The 20,000-nt window shown below is 37.1% G+C and overlaps 1 protein-coding gene across 5 annotated transcripts in view; it reads right to left on the reverse strand.

The window, feature by feature from the left end:
• The window catches only part of LOC124954840, a 220,068-nt gene that overhangs the window by 20,490 nt on the left and 179,578 nt on the right, over window positions 1-20,000 (reverse strand). For all 5 annotated transcript variants that reach the window (XM_047508382.1, XM_047508385.1, XM_047508383.1 and 2 more), the window contains exons 3-6: window positions 12,504-12,692; window positions 11,507-11,667; window positions 10,894-10,940; window positions 187-326 (exon numbers count right to left, since the gene is read on the reverse strand). In XM_047508382.1, the coding sequence (XP_047364338.1) occupies window positions 187-326; window positions 10,894-10,940; window positions 11,507-11,667; window positions 12,504-12,692 (537 nt within the window). The remainder of the gene's footprint in view (window positions 1-186; window positions 327-10,893; window positions 10,941-11,506; window positions 11,668-12,503; window positions 12,693-20,000) is intronic.

The raw sequence follows: 20,000 nt of genomic DNA on the forward strand, positions 1-20,000 counted from the left end.
TAGAAAAAAGAGAGAAAGAGAGAGAGAGAGAAAGAGAAAGAGAGAGAATTAAAGTCGTACGTCCGTTTTATACGAAAACAACATTAATGGCTATTATTTTGATCGTCTTTTATATTGAGAATAATAATGCGTTAATGATTATAATGCCGAATATATAACATTATACTAATGGTATAATAGACTCACTCTCTGTGGTACTCCTATTCTCGCACGACCGTGTCTTGGAGATCCTTGCGTTTGACCTTGCTTCTCCTTCTTGTGCGTTTTTAAACCTCTCAATAACCTTGAGAATGTAGTCTTCTTCTTACTCGTGTTTTGTCCTTGCTCTATAAACAGAGAAGAAGATAGAGAATAGTTTAGTTAAGATGAACTCTTGTCGAACGAAATGATGTTCTACCTGACTCGACTCAATTCGATTCGATCCGATTCGATTCAATTCACGAAACAAGTTACAGGAAAGTTGTGCTTGCTCCATTTATCGGACGATGCGTGAAATCTTTCGGAATACCCAATTTACGGTGCACCAGCTAGCACTACCACCAATCTCGCAAATAATCGAATAAATCGGGGTTCACCGCAACATCGCTGTCCATTAACGGATAATTCAGGCGGGCCCGTTAGTCGCCCACGCCCTTTCAACGACAGTATATTGTATTAGTGTCAACGCATCCGTTTATTAGTACGGACAACAACGGTACCTAATTGCCTACCTATAGACGCGGTCACTAGCAGGAACGAATTATCTCGGCTCCAGGTTGCCCGATGATCGACGAAATGATTCGTTCGAGCTGTGCGAATAATTCACTTTGCATAACGTGCTGCTGGGTGTCATCGATGGTCATTCGAATGGCTTTCTATCACAAAGAAACATCGACAAAACGTTCGTACGTATCGATCGTAACTTTGCAATAATTAACGTTTCTCATCTTCTATGAGTTAATATGTTTCTCTTTTGACGTTATGACGAACGGGATTGCACAAACGAATGGAATTTTTAAGGATTTAGGTAGACGCATAATCGGACAAACATTAACCTTTTCGTTTCTCTCTCATTGATTTCTATCAGTATATAACTGTAGGATTATCGTTCCGTACTAAATGGCTAGAATTGAGATTAAACGAGACATATGGCAAATGAAAGTTCTTTATGGCATTTTATTATATAAATTAATTAATTACAATATATTATTTTTATTGTAAGCTTTAAGAAAATTAACGATGAATTATTCGAAAAATCTTTATTACATAATTATGATTTTGATTTTATGTACAAAAGCTATTCTCCTGTATTTCAATGAAATTTATTAAGGAAATGTATATTCATGTAATCGAACAATCCTTTAGCTTTTACATTATTGATTTCTATTACTTCGTATAACTACTGCGGGAATGGGGGGGAAGAGGGGAGGGGGGGGGATTATCGGCACAGATGATTAGTATAGAGATTAGAGAGGAAATTCGATTGAACGATAAAATGTTATAAAGTGTTATTATAATAAAATATAAAATTAAAGGAAAAACAAAAATTTTTTTCCTTGAAAAATTGTATTAAAAAATTTGCTTAAAGGAATAAAATATAAAGTTTTTATAGTGTAAGAAAAATAGAGAAAGAAAGAAAGAAAGAGAAAGAAAGAAAAATTGAAGATAGATCGAAAAATGTTTAAACGTTTATTCGTTTGAGAATTGTCGAACTTTCATTCATTGTTTCAAACTATTCTCATTGCGCTATTTCTGTCACAATGAATTTAAAGAAAGTGCAAGATCGACATCTAGTGCAAGACCATCAAATCTATTTTTCCATTGAGACATTTATCGATTTTCGTGGATGACCCGGGAAAAAAAAAAAAAAAAGAAAAAAAAAGAGAATCCGTGGAAAATGTTCGGGAGGAAACTTTTTCGAGGAAGCAATCGAGGAAATTCGTTGTAGGGAATCCAGCGGAAGTCGCTATTACTCGAAGCGAGGATCCTTTCTACGGTGATATAAGCTAAAGAAATAACGCGGAAGCAGGCCACCAAGGGTAAGATAGAAACGAGCCATACGAGGGAAAGAATATAAGAGCCTCGCGGGACCGCGAGTAAGAAGGAATGTCGTTTCGTAATATCGGATATATATATATATATATATATATATATATATATATATATATATATATATATATTACTGAAGCTTTAACTACCGAGTCATGTTCGACCGAATGAATCGTATGGAATAAAAATAAACTCGATTGGTAAAGGAGGATGGTGCTGGATCCAATAACTTTCTTTAAAAAGAGGGAGAGAAATAGAAATAAAAAAAGAGAGAGAGAGAGAGAGAGTGGAAGTAAGAGAGATGTCTGTAAAGCGGTAAGAAGACGAAGGGATGTACGAAAGGATGATGGATAAAATGGTAAGCAATAGGGAGATCTAGGATTGTCGCGAGAAGGAAAAAAGAGGGAACGATCGGAAAAGGGAGATCGAAGGAATCACCCGTTTCTTTCGCGTGTGCATCGAATTTTTCAAACTCGCGAAGGGAAAAAAAAGAAGGGTTCTAAATTCGTCCAGAAAGATGAGAGGGTGGATGAATGAGAGAGGGATGGTTCACGATAAAAGACTCATGGAATTCGTTTTCTTCGATCCGTTTATCGTCGCATCTCTTCTTTTCGAAGTTATATGTCTGTGTATATATATATATATATATATATATATCCTCTCTTTCTCCCTCTCTCTTTATCTCTTTTTCTCGTATCTGTACGTGCTCCTCGACTTCTTTAATTCGTATCCAGTACAAAAATGATTTCTTTTCGTTTCGAACTTCTCATTTTTTGGATTGCGCCTTTCTACAAAGAGATCTCATGACTGAATCGAAGCTTGAGTAAACGTAAGGAGCAAAGGTTAGAGTTTGGACACCATCCGACAAATTCAATTGCTCCTTCTTGAAAGTACCCTTGATTATAACTGGTCCACCATAGGGAGAAGAAAACCAGGCAAAAGCGGAAAGAAGAGGGAGAGGAGAGTAAGGGAAGGACGAAGGGTGGACGCTTGGACGCTCGGCGGAAAGACGAGCGATGATATTTACTCGCTTTCCAAACCTTGGCACGTTCTCTCGTAAATTACGGCGAGAGTTTCGCCGTACGCCTTTTCCGCGGCATGAGTGTTCTCGATTTTCCGCATTGTACCTCGACGCGAGAAGAATTCCACGAAGCAACGAAGTTATTAAAGTCTGCGATTTCTCCCCTCACCCCTTTTTATCCCCGTTTCTCTACACTACCCTTCCACTTTACTCTCATCTTTCGTTTTCTTCTTCTTTTTATTCGTCTTCTACTACTACTTCTACTACCACTTCTACTTCTACTTCTTCTACTTTACGCCTCTTTTCTCTTTCTCTCTAAAATCGCAACTTCGAAGCTTGCCCGTTGTCGTTCTTAACAGTTCAAACTTCTTTTCCTTTTATCTAGTACGACAGAAGCGCACTCTACCATTCTTTTTCCCTTTCCCCCATTGCTCTTTTAAAGGATGCTGGTGGTGGTACCGAGAAAATAGGGATGAAGAGGGGAGTTGGGAGTTAGGGGGGAGGGAGACGGGGAAATAAAAGCTACGGAAGTCATAATCTTTCGACCGGTCGAAACACCTAACGAGGATACTTTCTTCGAGGTTATTTGAAATATATAAGAAATCTTTTTTATTCGGAATGTCTATAGTCGTTGACTACACTCTTTTTGCCATGTCTATCGATATCTCGAATCTCGTCTGGAATATAAATTGTACTACAAGTATCTACGGTATAGGGAAAAGCGTATAAAAGTATGAAGAAATAAGAAAATTCGATTGAAAAAGAATTTTATTATTTTTTTTTTTTCTTCTCTTTTTTTTCTTTTTCTTTTTTTTTTTTTTTTTTTTTAAAGAAAAATATAATAAAAAGGAGAAAAAAAATGATAGGAAGAAAAAATAAAAACGACAAAAAATATACGATGGTTTTCGAGAAAGTTGAGTCGAGAGCTCACTGTATCTCTATTGGCAAAATACGTAGTACATTCTATGTACACTGTTATATGTATAGTTTGAAAGATATGTGTAAGTATGAGAGAGAGAGAGAGAGAGAGAGAGAGAGAGAGAGAGACGAAGTCGATATTACTGAAATCCACGTAGGTCGAAAGTGGGGCTGCCGCCATAAGCATGAATAAATAAGCGATATTAAAATCCACTTTACTTCCCTCATTCCACGTTCGCATATCCTATCGGAACCCTAACCACTCGTACTTCTCTCCCTTACTTCTTGATACTGTTGGCAGCGAATGGATATCGCTAGGCGACCAATGAACAACCTGGCATTCCGTCGCTATCATCTTTCTCTTTCTATTCGGCGATACTCTCTCGAGATATTTTTCTACGGGGAGAAATGCCTTCGGGCAACTTTTCTCATCCCTTTTTAATACCACGAGACGCAGAGTAATGAAAATGTTCAATCGTTCAAAAGAAAAGAGAGACTGGACTTTTTCTTATGACGAGAAAAAGATCCTTAATCTATCCGATAATTAGATCCGATTAGACATCCATCGTGTTGAAAAATATCTACGAGGGAAAATAAATATAATCAATTTATCAGAAGCGATTTAATTAATTGAAATATTATTGAGATAAACGTTTTTAATAATTTCAATGATTTTAATAAAATTCGATTCTCTAGGAAAATATTAAGATCTAATTAGGATAATGATTTAAAATGTATGAAAAAAATGTCATTCACAAATATATCATTTACAAATATTAATAAATTATCAATATTATAGAAGATTCTATAAATGAGATATAACAAAAAAACAATTGATTTCAATATGAACGAAATTGTCAAAGTGATACATTAGTAATAGTAATAGTAGTAGTAGTAGTAGTAGTAGTAGTAGTAGTAGTAGTAGTAGTAGTAGTAGTAGTAGTAGTAGTAGTAGTAGTAGTAGTAGTAATAGTAGTAGTAGTAGTAGTAGACGAAAGGAGATGGGGGAATTTATCTCAGCGAGTCTTTAACGTCTCGTCAGTCTATGAAGGGTTAAGAAGAAGGTAGGTCTTTCGTGGGTGACAATAAGAGACAAACGGCGTAGAGGGATGAGATATGAGGGGTGAGAAGGTAGATAGGGTATGAGAAAGGAACAGAGAAGAGGATAGGTGTCGATAGAAGAGAGGAGGTAAAGCTGGGCAGACTCCAAGTCATGCAGTGAACGAACCGGTCGTTGCATACAGAAAGACAATCTCTCTCACTCTCTCTTTCTCTCTTTTTCTCTCACATACACACTCACTTTAACTCACTCGCTCACTTTCTCTCTATCTTTTTTTCTCTTTTTCTCTCGTATTTTCTATCTCTCTTCCATTCTTTTCTCACTTTTTCGCAGCCAAACTCGCGAAGGGCTGAGAGTCCCGTTGAGAGGCTTCGCCGGCCGTAGAGTATCGTCATTGTCTATTCTTCCCTATTTGTCACGCCTTTGCTTTCACAAGAGGCATACCACGCGCTCGTCTGTGGCTAGTCGGTGTAACGTAACCATGACGACGAAGCGTGGATGCTTGTACGGGTTACTTAGACACAGGGCTCGTCTCCTTTTCTTTCGTTTTCATCGCGCATGTTAAGGGAACGAGGATGAGATAGATAGATAGATAGAAAGAGAAAGAGAAAGAGAGAGAGAGAGAGAGAGAGAGAGAGAGAAATAACCGATGTGAGAAAGGGATTCAAGAAAGGTAGAGAATGCTGTGAGTTAGAGTGAGAGAAGAGAAACGAGGAATACACGGCACTTGTATCAGACGATGATGGGGTTCATAGGGCGGAAGTACAACGCAGCGCGTGTCGCGCCGATTCAAGAGCCCTGCCCTCTCTCCGACCTTCTGCTTCTCTCTCTCTCTCTCTCTCTCTCTCTCTCTCTCTCTCTCTCTCTCTCTCTCTCTCTCTTTCTCTTCCACTATCATATTCCTATAACTCTTCATATACCTCTTATTCTTTTCCTCTCTCTTTTTGTCATGATGATATAATAATAATAATAATAATAATAATAATAATAATATTTATAATAATAATTTTGATCAGCCAGATTCACGAATATACTTGCGAAATAATTTAAATTGATTTCATGGTCACGTTGAAGGAACGTCCTTAATGGTGGGGGTAAGGGGGGGAAGTAAGGCGAGGGAGGGGCGGTCTAATAATTTTTTTTTGGTTTCTTTCTTTCTTTCCATTTCTCTTCCTTATCTTTTTCTCTTCTTCTCTTTTCTTTTTTTGTTCTCTCTCCTTTTTTTTTCCACCTCTATGAAACCGTTGGAAAACCTTTAACGACAAAATCGAATCTTTCATCGATATTCGTAGCACGGTAATCAATCGAAAGAGAACGTACGAGGTGGAGAGATGTTGGCAAGTTAAAAGCACGATAAAACAGCGTAGGAGAATCGTCGACGGTTAAATCACGTTACTCTGATCGTCGTGACACATGCAATTTTTCGTGACTGATTTTCCGGACCGGTTAACATTGGTGATTCAATCTCTTGTACGGCAACGAGATTCAATCTAACGCGTCGCGTTGGCCACGATTGCATTAAAAAAGACTAGTGTCGGCACATTCGAGAGAGAAAGAGAGAAAGAGAGATAGAGAGAGAGAGAGAGAGAGAGAGAGAGAGAGAGAAAGGATAGTAGAAGGAAGGAGAAAAGATTATGTACGTTTCTCTTTTGGGGTTTCACGTAACAACGATCTCGTTTTAAACAAATGATCCAATGTTAATGTATAGCCCTGTGATAGATAGTTTCACTATATTTTTCCATAGATATTCAGTTGCAGTAAGCATACCCTCCATTTTCTGTGGTAATCGAGAAAAAAGCTAAAACGAGGAAATAAAGAGACTATATATTTTCTTCGAAATGAATGCTTTTTGCATAAACCTCTCCCAACCCCTCCCCCCATCCACTCATTTAACATTTCCGACAAATTTTATGTTTCAATGTAAGATAAACAACGTTTCTGTCAACGAATAAGCCGCAATTGCATTCGTTGCATTTTTATTTTTTTTTTTTACCTTCTTTTCTTTTTTTCTTTTTCTCCTATTTTCTCTCTCTCTTTCTCTCGCGCACGCGACATTTAATGAATTATCCGATCCGATATATTTAATATTGAATTTACTTTACCTATGGGCGAGAAACAATTTGCGGAATAACCATTTTGTTTATGGGAATCAATAAAATATGATATATCGAGAGTCAATAACCGCTCACACGTATTCGACATGTGTCAACGCTTTTAAACGAACTTTTCAGGATGGTTCTAAATGTTAAATGAATAAATTTGGATGGGGGAGGGGGATGGAAAAAAAAAAGGAAGAGCGAAGGGGGTAGATGGAAGGGGGAGAGGGTTAGAGGTAGATGGAAAGAGAGGAGAAGTGTGGCACGTGAAAAATTCAAAGGTATCACGCGCGCGTCGAACGTGAAAATTTCGTAGTCAACGAACTGGCAAGTTTATTGGCGATTTAAAAATAACAACGCGCGCCGTGCACTCACGTATACACACAGGCAAACGGACAGACAGACAGACAGACAGACAGACAGACAGACAGATAGACGGACAGACAGACAGACAGAGAAACACGTATTTACAGAATACGTACACATATCTATCATCTATCGTGCGAAATTTTGCGAGAGACACCAAGTCGGCGTTACTCATCGTTGAAATAGTATACACAAACGTAGGATCGTCGCAACCCTGATGCTACCACGGCAAACACCAAGAGAGAACGGCACCGAAATGCAATTACACGAGGGAATAAGGCCATCGCCCTCGTTGGATTCCACCCCATACAAACGGGCCTCCGATCTGCTATCACCGTTCGCTTTACGGTTCGAATCTCCCCTGTCCTTTGTGAGAGACTGTTCGACCTTCGTGCCTGTAAAAAGCCTCCCTTTCGAGGACGTCTTCGAAGCGACGCAGTGAATCCCTCGTTCCTTCTGTCGGATCCTATTGCGTGCCTTTGCACCACTGGAAGAACGCATTAAATACCAACGAAGGGGAAACCTTCCCGTTTCTATCCAACCATCCTTTTTGAACTTTCTCGCTTAATCTTCCAACTGTGAGATAAGAATGAAAAAGGAAGTGTTTACAGGGAAACCCGTACATTTAACTTGCTTTATTCGAAAATACGTGGATTGAATAACAGGGGATGATATTATTGGCTTGTCTTCAAAATTCGTCCAGTTAGCTTCTCTCTCTCTCTCTCTCTATATATATATATATATATATATATATATATATATGCATCGAAACATAATCGTAGTATCATGTAGTACATATATGCACATTTGCAACAATACTATGTTTAATTTTGTGTGATATATTGCAACATCTATACATTTCCTTTCCCCTACTATTTTCCTTTTTTTTCTTTCCCCCTCTCTCTCTCTTTCTTTCTCTTTTCTTTCTTTTTTTTTATGAATTAAATGACACATTTCAATTTATTAGCGTCTCATTGTAAAACGAAAGAGAATCGGTAAAAGTAAAACTTCTTGGACAGATTCAATTTAGAAAGATAGATTTTCTAATTAATGATTAATTAAGTAAAAGGAATATCAAGGAGTCATTAAGAGAACTCGTACTCTGATTAGAAATTTGTCGTGGCATTTCCACTAAATCTACTACGTTAGGAAGGTGTTGGCTCTGATGGATGGTAGTAGAATGAGAAGATGGAATGAGAAAGAGACAAGGATAAGCGATGCTCGTTTTAACAGCTCGTTCCTTGGCAGTCAGCATCCTTAGCTTCCTTGCGTCCCACGTTTCGATTCAACTCTCCGATCTGAGCGGTCCTTGCTAAACCTAACTCTTAGTTAGATTCCAGTCCAGACAAACAGGCTTGCTCTCCAACAGTTGGCGCGCTTCGCTAAGCGAGCAACCCAAGCAACCCTGTTTGCGCATCCTAGCAAATCCACGCTCGGTTTTGGAATTGGGGTGCTTGCGCCCTCGCACCATTGTACGCGACAACTGCTAAGTGCTGCGGCAATCCGGCATTGGCGCCTCTTACATGGAATTACTGTTAAATGCGAACCTACCTTCCTTCTCCTCTAACCCTCCCCAATCCTCCGACCCTCCATCTCCCCTATCTCCTTCAGCTCATGCCTTCCTTTCCATAGCCAAACTGATTAGTTCTCCGATTTGGAAAGCGGAAGGAGTATGAGATAGAAAGAGAAAGAGAGAGTGAGATAGACGTATACACACACACACACACACACACACACACACACACATATATATATATGGATATATAGAGAGGAGAGAGAAAGAGAGCGAGTATACCAACATTTCTTGCTAGTCCAAATTCGAAGCTGGTCACGAGCATTCTCCCAACACCTCGGTCTATTTTGGCTAAGATCCTCCTCCCTTGAACGTGGGTCTTGGAATTTCGAAGGTACCTTTAACTCCAACGAGGATTTCAGAACCACCACAGCATGAACGTGCTTCTCTCTCGATCGGAGTAGGAATACCAACAGGAGACGCGCTTAACTTTCCTTACGAAGTTTACCTTGGCCAACCTCGCTCGGACTTGTTGGCTAGTCGTATGACAACAATTTATGCTTGTCCTTCCTCCAGTAATTCGATAATTTAACCACGAACACGTAAATTACATTCGAACTTGCCTTTGCTACTGATCGATATTACGTTTCATATCGACCAACTTTTTTGATCGTTTCAATGCGATTTAATTAATATCAAACGTTTAATTATTTTGATCGAATTGTTAACGAATAAATAATTATTTTATACAATCAAATAATTTTCCAATATATATCATATATTATAAAATTAATTTAATATATTATATTTGAACTTTTCTATTTATTCGGATATATTCTATATTAACGTATAGAAATTTCCTGTTACAAATTAAAAAATTTAGATATTATCATCAATCGATTAGATATATATCTTCGAAATTATTTTTCCTACTTGTACGTATATACTGATATCGTCATACTCTGATTATAGAAAATAGTTTATAAAAATTATTTATAATTAATTAATTCGCACGAATTTTTAATTAATTATTAAAAATATATTAAAAGAAAAATCTAATACAATGATTACACATAAAAATATTTCTATTGACAAATTGAGATATATTATTATTTGATATGAAATTTTTATTTAACATATTCATCGTTATCGTTAAATATCCGATAAAAGATGAAAATACGTTTAACGATCTGAAAAATTTTCAAATATTTCTTAAACGATACGAGATGCTAATAAGAAATCAGACTTTTTGATATGATCCATTTTAGATGGGGGAGAAAGATTTTGGTGTATTGAAAGAATAGAAGGTTCGAAAGAATAGAAGATCGTGTCGAGGATATCTCGAAGGAATACGTTCCTACGTGGTACTTACGAGAAAGGTCTCGATCTCAATTATGTATTCATAGCCAGAGCAGACGACGTACGGTACGGAATGGGCATCCAGATGGGTGGAAGGAGTCGACAGAAATGAAGTATCAACCGGAATACTCTCACCACTCACGTCCTACGTTTCCCCACCACTACGCCTTTTGGTTACACCAAGTGCCTTTCCAATATGGAATCTAAAGTGTTTCTCGATATCTTGGAAAATTTTAGAATCGTAGAGCGATATTCTCCGTCTCGATTTTATTTCCCCAATGTTGTCGTTACTTCAATATATTCGTTATTCAAAATTCGATTGTTGTATAATGTAATAACGCATATTTGTAATAAATTTTATCTTCGATCGATATATTGGATAAATTTCAAACTGACGAATATTTCTTTTTCTTTTCCTTTTTATTTTTTCTTTTTTTTTTTTCTTTTTAATTTATTAAATAATTTGAATATAATCGCCTTACGGTGTAACTTAAAACTATACTAGTAAAGTTAAATAAAATTCGTTACTTACCATTAGGTGGAAATTCGTAGAAAAATGCTGATCTCGGGCTCAGACAGCTGTAAAAGAGAAGAGAAAAAAAGAAGAAGAAGAAGAGGAAGAAGAGGAATAAGTAGAAGATGTAGAAATAGAAGTAGACGTAAAAGAAGAAATGGACAATACGATTGAGATATTTTAATAGAAATAAAAATTCAACTAAAATATCAAATTACATTTTTTTTCATGGTCGAACGAGTCAACGTCAGTAACACATTTGTTGCAAGGAGATACGAGCTGAATTGTTGTAGACGTAGAAACGGCACGTATTCGGTATTTCACATTAACGTGATTCCGGCATAATCACGCGCGTTATGACTGGTAAGAACGGACAATTTGCGCTCGTCTTTATTCTCTTAATGTTAGTCCACGATTGACCCATTCTACCTCGAGATTTATAAATTTTCTCACGTATCTTAGTGATGAAATAAAAAAAAAAAAAAGAAGAAAAAAAAAAAAGGAAAAAAAGAAAGAAAAAAAGAAAAGAAATCTTTTAATTTCTTAATTTCTTTATTTATTTATTTATTTTTTTTTGTTCTATAAAAAGAAAAAGAAAAAGAAAAGAAAAAAGAAAAAGAAAAATACTTACCTTTGGTAAGGTTGCGGATGTCCAGCCGGTGTCATGGCGGCCGTATTCTGCGTGGCGAGTGCAAGTTTTTGTTGACGATGTTGAAGCATTTGTCTACTGAAGACACCGTAACCGAAGCCATAGATCTCATCTTCTTCCTTATCACTGAGGCAACTCGATGGCTATAAAAAAAAAATAGAAAACACGTTTTTATCCTTTTCTATTTCACATAAAGTTTCTACGTTATTACCAGAAATTTTTATTTCAGAAGCAAAAAAGAAAAGAGGATGTAAAAGGTAAAGAAGAAAAAGGAAAACTTTTTAATTTTCCTCCTAGAAAACGAAGAACAATTTGTCGTCGTGGAAGAAAAAAAATTTCATTTTTCTTTCACGGCAGGAGAGAAAAAGAGAGAGAGAGAGAAAGAGAGCGCGAGAGAGAGGGAGAGAAGGAAACGAAAAAGAAGTATGAAAAAGCTTGGTACTCTTTTAATCGAGAATGATTCTCCTTGGTCTTTCTCTTATCGGAATAGAACGGAGGAAGTTCCTTATTAATTTTCCACGTCGACGCGCCCGCGGGGGGTCTTCGAGAAGAGCTTGACCTTAATCGGCAATCGATTTCTCGCGATTGGAAATTCGATTAGCCGTTGACGGTGTTGCCGTTGGAACGTCTCACGGTTACGAACAATGACCGATTTAAGCTTTGGGATCGATGGTGGTTTACACGCTTGATAAACCTCTTAAGCCACTTTGGAAAATTACTCTCGACGGACATTCTCGATCCTTTACTTGCTATACACGTTCGGTTAATCTTACAAGTAAGATGATTCCCTTTTATTTATTTTTTCTTTTCTCTTTTTCTTTTTATCTTCTTTTCTTTTTCTTTTTTTTTTTCTTTTCTTTTCGAGAAAGAAAATTCTCCGAAGAAAAAGATGAGAAGTCATGGAGAAAGAAAGAGAGAAGGGAGGCGGGGAAAGAAAGAGAAAGAGAGAGAGAGAGAGAAAGAGAAAGGATTTATTCACCGAGTATTTTCCAGGCACGTAAATGGGCTGTGAATGACTGGTGGTAAGCTGAGTGTTGGGCATTCTGGGGGAAGCATTTGTTTCGCGTCGGCGTAACTCCTCAAGCGGCTCCAGGACATCTCCGTAATGCGTTCTGAAGAGGTCTGCATACCTTGAAGCTAGTCCCTCCAAGTATCCCCTCTCGCCTTCCTGAAAGAGAAAAGTGCCGTAACGTTAGAGAGGGTTTGTTAAACGTAAACGTGCGAGCGAATAACCTACGTTCTTATACACGATGTATAATATATACATATATATATATATATATATATATATATATATATATATATATCATACATGTATGTACTTTCTCTCTCTCTTTCTCTTTCTGATGACAATAAAAGCGTGAAAAAGAGGTGGGACAGGAAGAAGAGAGAGAAAAAAAACAAAAAACACGGAAAGGAGGTAAAAAGGAAAAAAAGAAAGAGAAGAAGAAGAAAGAAAGAAAGAAAGAAAGAAAGAAAGTGCCAGAGGATATTTAACTGTAAACTCTCATCTCCCGGCGTTTACCGCATCGAATTAACTCTTTGAAACTTAAGGATAGTCGACGTAGAAAAGATGAAAGGACGATGCGAGAGAGGGAACAGCCTTTTCTCGCGTTATCTTTATTCTCCTTCTTCGAAGTTTCAACGACGTCTTTCAAAGCATTCCGGGGAAGAGGATTGGAAGAGGGGTGAGAAAAAGCGATACTACGATAATCCGTGAACTGGCCGTGAGTGTATTCATGAGGACTTCCCTTAAGCTTTTACGTGTCCTTTATCGGATTTTTTTTTTTTTTTATTTTTTTTTTTTTCCTTCTCTTTTCTTTTACAACGACGTTATATATACGCGCGACGTATATTGTTTAAAAGTAATGATGTATATAAACGATGAACTTATAACGATGATATGTATATCTATAAGTGTATATATAAGTATAAAAGGACCTTATATCTTAATCTTTATCTCTTTCTCTTAAAGAATTATATTCAATCTAAATAATTTCATTAACCTTATCTATGTATGTATAAACGAAAGGTATATATATATATATATATTCAATTTTCTCAGCTTTTATTCCCTCAGGGAGAATAGATCAAATCGAATAGATATAACCTTGTATTTTTCTATAATTTCAAAGAACGTTTCTACTTTTCAAAACGTACCAGGTTAGTATATATATATATATATATATATATATATATATATATATCAGAGCCAAGGTTATATTTATTGAACAAAATTCAAGTCGATACTCGAAAAAGTTTTATTATAGATCTTGTTATTACTTCGTCGCTTTATCTTTTTTTCCTTTTTTCCTTTTTTCCTTTTTTCCTTTTCTTCTTTCTTTCTTTCTTTCTTCCTTTCTAATTACATCGAAGAGATGGGGTTAGCGAGTCGAATTTTCATTCACAGTTGTGAAAGTAGAAGAAAAGGGGTCTAGGAACAAGTCGTTTTTGTCGAGCATCTTTGTCACCCTCTCATTCATTCTACCACCATCGTCTCATTATCGATAATCCTGGAACATTAATTAGAATTCCAATCTTCCGATTTAATACAAGCCGAAGCTCGTTGTTCTATGTCCTTCTCTCTTTCTCTTTATATATATATATATATATATATATATATATATATATATATATATCTTGTTCCTTCTCGTTCTATACTTGAAACCTCGAGAATTCAACCCCTCTTCTATGCAATCCTCCCCATTCGTTTCATCATTTTCCACCCTGAAGCGAAGCTTAACGGTCAAACTGAAAGTTCCAACTTGAGAGCGCATAAAGCAAACGAATTTCTCGCGATGGTAGGATTCTTCGGAAGTACGTTAAGATCGTAAATTAAAATTTTATCCACGAATGAATAATCGAGGAGACGAAACTCGTTCGCTCGATCGATCGTGTAGTAGGTATGCAACAACACTACTAGGTATCGCGAATCAACGAGCATTTTTCTTTCTCTCTCTCTCTCTCTCTCTTCCCCTTCTTTACTGGATTTTTCAAAATGTTGGAAGATTCTATCTTCTTTTCTCGTTATCGTGTACTACTTCGCATGGAAAACACGGCTCTTGGAAAACTTGTTTTCCTTGAAGAAAAAAAAAAAAAAAAAAAAAAAAAGAAAAGAGAGAAATACTTTGAAGAGCGTTCGGTAAAGCCGCTTCTTTTCTGAAGCAGCTACGAATGAAATATCGAGGGAGGTTCAAACGATTTCGTTCGATCCCGAAAACGAAGTTTCTCTCTTCTTTCTTAATGTTCCTTCTATTTTCTTTTTACTCGTAAATTTTGTTCTTTTCCTTTTTCTTTTATATTCTTTTTTCTTCTTCCTCCTCCTCTTCTTCTTCTATGTTTTCTTTTTCCTCCCCGCCCCCCTTCTTTTTTCCTTAATTTAAAGACGGTTTTAACTCCGCGAGAAAAAAAAAAACTTTGTTGACGAGAAAGCCTAAATCCTTTTACGGAACGTCGAATTCTGAAGAGAGACCCGATCCTTTCGGTAAAAGAAAAGAGAAAAGAGAAAAAGAAAAAGAAAAAAAAAAAAAAGAAAAAGAAGAAGAAGGGAGGCAAGAGAAAAAAACAGGAGAAGGTGGAAAAGAAAAGAAAAGTCCCTCTTGAACTTTGAATTCCTTCAGAACACGTTCCCCCCGAACTACTTTCGATATGCTATGCGAATAGCATGGCCGTTCTCTCTCTCTCTCTCTCTCTCTCTCTCTCTCTCTCTCTCTCTCGATGCCGGTACGTAACTTTCCGCAAAACCGTTTTACACTACCACTCGATTCCGCCTTGAATATCCGCCGATCGATCGTTTGCCGAATACCGCGGTGAGCCCCAAGAATCGGATAAACGAAGATAGAAAGAAAATTGAAAAGTCAAGAAGTTTTTTTTGTCTCTCTCTTTTTCTCTCTCTTTCTCTTTCTCTCTCTCTCTCTCTCTCTCTCTCTCAATTTTTTTATTTCCAATTATTACTTACTTTTTCTTTGCACTTTTGATAAACGATTACGTTTACGATTAGAATTATCAAATTCATAAAAATCATATATTACAGATTTCATTTCTTTTTATAATTATTGAAATAATCATTAGAATTAATGTAAATTAAATGTCATCTTAGTTTTATTTATCATTGAAAGAATTAAATGAATTATAAATAATTATATATATAAATTGTATTTTTTTTTTTTCTCAAATACTTATCTACTAACTAATATCTATTGTAAACATATTTTTATATAAATTCGTTTAAAATAATTCATACATTAGATTAGATTATAAATGTTTAAATAATAAAAGAATTTCTTAGCCATTGTAAAAGAATCAAATCATTTATATTCAAATTGACGTATTTAATTTCTTTTCGACCACAAAATTATTTAAATCTTTCATTAGATTTAATTATGTGAATACATTTGCATTCATTTCTATTAAAATTTGAAAGTATTTGAAGCACCATTTTCTCTAGACCTATGAATACTTCCAAACGAAGATTGTACGTATTCATTTAATTCTCTTATATATATATAAGAGAATATATATATATTGAATATATGTATATATATATATATATTGAAAATGATTTGAAAATATTTCAAACGTTGATTGGATTTAAAAATTTATCATACGGAATTTCGATTTTAATAATATTTTAATAATCTATCTAAATGACATGACAATTAATATAATTTTTATAAATTTTTATATACAATTTTATTATAATTTTATTAATTTTTTTCTCTAAATTATTAATAATAATAATCTATTTTAACGTTACGATTGCATAATTACCATAGAGTATACCGTATTTTAAATTCTTACACTTCGTTAAATAATATTTTCGTATTATTTCATTAATAAATATCATTAATATAATTCAAACGATCATGACATCTATATGAATGATCGATCAAAATATCGAAAGGTAAGAAATCAAAGTATTAAGAAACATTACAGTCATTGCTCCATTATTTTCTGTCTAGGAAAGTTCAACCTTAGTAACATTTCTCATCATTCTTTTCCCTCATTTTTCTCGATCGTGAACACTTTCTGTGAGGAAACGCAAGGAGGAGAAGAAGAACGTTCTCTATTCGATCGCCACTTACGATCGTAAATAAAAGCTGAGATGTTAGAAGAAGAAATCAAGAAAAAGAAAAAAGAGAAAAAGAAAAGAGAAGAGAAAACAAAAATAAGAGCAAAGCCGAGGAAGAAGGAAGGGTCGTCGTAGTTCGAACAAATCGATCGATCGTCGTCGTCGTCGTCGTCGTCGTCGTCGTCGTCGTCGTCGTCGTCGTTGTCGTCGTCTCTTCGCAAAGATTCTTTAAATGTTCTGTAAAATGGCAGGAGCAAGACGGATTGTTCTGGTGAACAAGAGTGTACCGTTCGTTTGTTTAAGCCCGAAGCGCGAAGTAGTGGGTAGGAGCAGTTTCGCGATAATTGGGCAGCCCTGGGGGGTTCTCTCGTCGCGATAGAGGACGGAATTATTTTCGGGTGGTCCCTTCAACGTGCATTGCACCCGCCCCATTAGCGAAGTCGCACCCCCCCCCTTCCTCCGTACCTTCTCCATCACCTCTACCACTACCAACTAGTACCAACCAGCATCAGCAGTAGCACCACCAGCAGTAGTACTAGTACCACCTCCCTACTACTGCCGTTGCCGCAGCAGCGTGCATTCATTTCCACCCTCGTTATTTGCATATACTTCATTTGCTCGCTTCCATCCTCCCACTCTATCTAACTCTCTCTCTCTCTCTCTCTCTCTCTCTCTCTCTCTCTCTCTCTTTCTCTCTATTTCTCTATCTATCTTTCTTTCACTTGCTCTCTTCTTCACGTTTCCATCAACCGAATGTAATTCATGAAAAAGCTCGGCAAACCAAAAATCGGGACCTTCTCTCACGGGGCATCATCATTCGGACACCTCGCTGATTGAAAGGCAGATTGAACATAAAGAGAGAGAGAGAGAGAGAGAGAGAAAGATAGGGGGAAAAAACCGAAGATATATTTAGATATAATGTCCGTAGAAGTCCTCTCGTATTTTATTTTCACACGTGGTAATCTCGCAACATCAACGATTGCGTCGCCTTCTCCCAATGCGATTTCGTCGTACGATTCGATACGATTCATCCATAGAAAATTGTTCTAGCTTTTTCATCTTCCACGTATCGGTTTCCGTCTCCTTTTGACGTAACGTCGGAGAATCGGAAGTTCAAGAATCTAGTCTTTTTCATCGTGAATTTCAAGGGAGATCTCGGATTTTCTCTTGAAATTTTCGATGCTAAAAAAGAGAAGGGAGAAAGAAAAAGAAAAAGAGACAAAAAGAGAGAGAGAGAGAGAGAGAGAGAGAGAGAAAGAGAGTGAAAGTGGGTGGGGGTGGGAATGTTGGTAGGAAGTTTAGTTTTGCTTTCTTCGCGGGCTTTCATCGAGACGAGAGTTCGGTAAGACGGGAGAAAAGGAACGAACGCTGGTCTTCTCTGTGTTTTGATCCCGTCGAATGATAAGGGACGTCGGGGTTGAGACGAACGAGAGGACGCTTGCAAAAAGAACGAGCACCGACTCGAGAGGTTAAAGGTCGTCGACTAATGTGCACCAGACTGATCTACGAGTGGTGTAAACATGGCTTCTCTTCTCTCGCGCTATACCTATCTCGTCTCTTCGTTTCCTTTTCAATGCTGAAAAGCTCCTATTCCTTGGATTTAGGATTTTTGGCGTGTTGTTTAAACGTAAGCTACCTTATATCTTTAGGCTACCCGGTAGAGACCTTACGGCATCTTCTTATATTTAGTCTATCTCTCTTTTCTCGTTTCCTTTCTCTTTCTTACTCGTATCTCCCGTTTGACGGCAACTATTCAACTCCTTTTTCTTCGTTTGCTCTTTAACCATCCATCGTTTTCTTTTTCTTCTTCTTCTTCTTCTTCTTCTTCTTCTTCTTCTTCTTCTTCTTCTTAGATTCTTCCGAGGCCAACCAACCTTTTCAACTTTACATTTTCTTATTTCTTTCTTCTCTTTTAGATAGAGAGACCATCGACAACAAAACCATTACTACTAACCACGGTTGGCTTGTTACGATTGCTACTTTCATTTTTTCCTTTCACCGATTTTTATCTTTGACGATTATGATACAACGATGTAACGTTTATTCGAAACAGAACAGCAAGTAAATTCGTGAAAACATTGAAGCTTATTCCTCTGTAACGATGTAAAAGTACTTAAGAAAAAAAAAAAAAAAAAAAAAAAAAAGAAAAAGAAAAAAAAAAAAAAAACGTTCTTTGACAGAACGATCTTCTGTTATTTTCATCTAGTAGGTATATTTCACTTTCGTCTGGTTCTCGTGTCTCACGAGTCGTTAACGAGTACCTTTTCAAAGTATCCGTCGACTGGCATCGAGCGTTTTCTCCAAGCCCGTAATTCGGTGGAAACGATGCGACATAGAGAAAAAGTGAGACAGAGAGAGACAGACAGAGAGAAAGAGAGAGAAAGAGAGAGAAAAAGAGAGAGAGAGAGAGAGAGTAAATTTCGAATAATCGTGAGTGGTAACGCCTCGAGAACGCTGCTTCATTCGAGAACACGGAAATGATAATAGAACGTCGCGTCAGCGGAAAAAGAGGCTGAAACGAAGTCTCGCAACTGTGTAGACACCTTGTTCCTCTTGGACGTCTACTACTCTTAAAGGTGTACGTTCAGACGTATATGCAAGTGCTTGATAAAACGATGAAAGACATATAGATAGATAAAGACAGATAGATAGATAGAAAGAGACAGAGAGAGAGAAAGAGAGAGAAGGATAGAGAAAGATAAAGATAAAACAATCGCAACCTTGCAGCAGCACATCCCCGAAACATTCTCGTCGCCACAGCAGCTAACTTTTAATCACAAAAATGTATTGCGCATTGTTTCGACGCTCGTTGGACGAGTTTAAACGTAGGGATAGGAGGAGAAGGTGAGAAGAGTAGGAGAACGACTACGGTGGCAATGGTGTTGGTAGTAGTAGGTAGTGGCAATGGTAGTGGCGATGGTGATGCTGATGTTGGATGGATGAATGTACCGAGCGTGTGACAAGGGAGAAGCGCAATAGAGTAGTTCGGCTCGATGTTCGAATGGATAGAAGGAGGATGGAAAAGAGAGATGTACCATAGTACGGGAAAAGAAAGAGAGAGAGAGAAAGAGAGGGGGGAAAGGGTTAAAGGGAGGGAAACGGACAGTTGGAAGGGTAGGAGACGAGCTCGTAGCATTGTTGAGTGTTACGGGCGCAGTCCAGAAAAAGTGTTATTGTCAGTTTAACGCTTGCACCTCTACACGAAGCGAAGAGCTTTTCCCTATTCGAATTGGACTATCGCGCTACCTCTTGGAGGCAGAAAAATTGTCGGATTTTTTTCCACATACCTCTTCACTCCTCCTCCCCTCCCTCTCTCTCTCTCTCTCTCTCTGTACCTTCGTCGTTTCCGTCCTCTCTCTCTCTCTCTCTCTCTCTCTGTCTATCTATCTCTTTCTTTCTATTTTA

This window comes from Vespa velutina, chromosome 16 (genome assembly GCF_912470025.1).
Source record: "Vespa velutina chromosome 16, iVesVel2.1, whole genome shotgun sequence".
Classification (NCBI taxonomy): domain Eukaryota; kingdom Metazoa; phylum Arthropoda; class Insecta; order Hymenoptera; family Vespidae; genus Vespa; species Vespa velutina.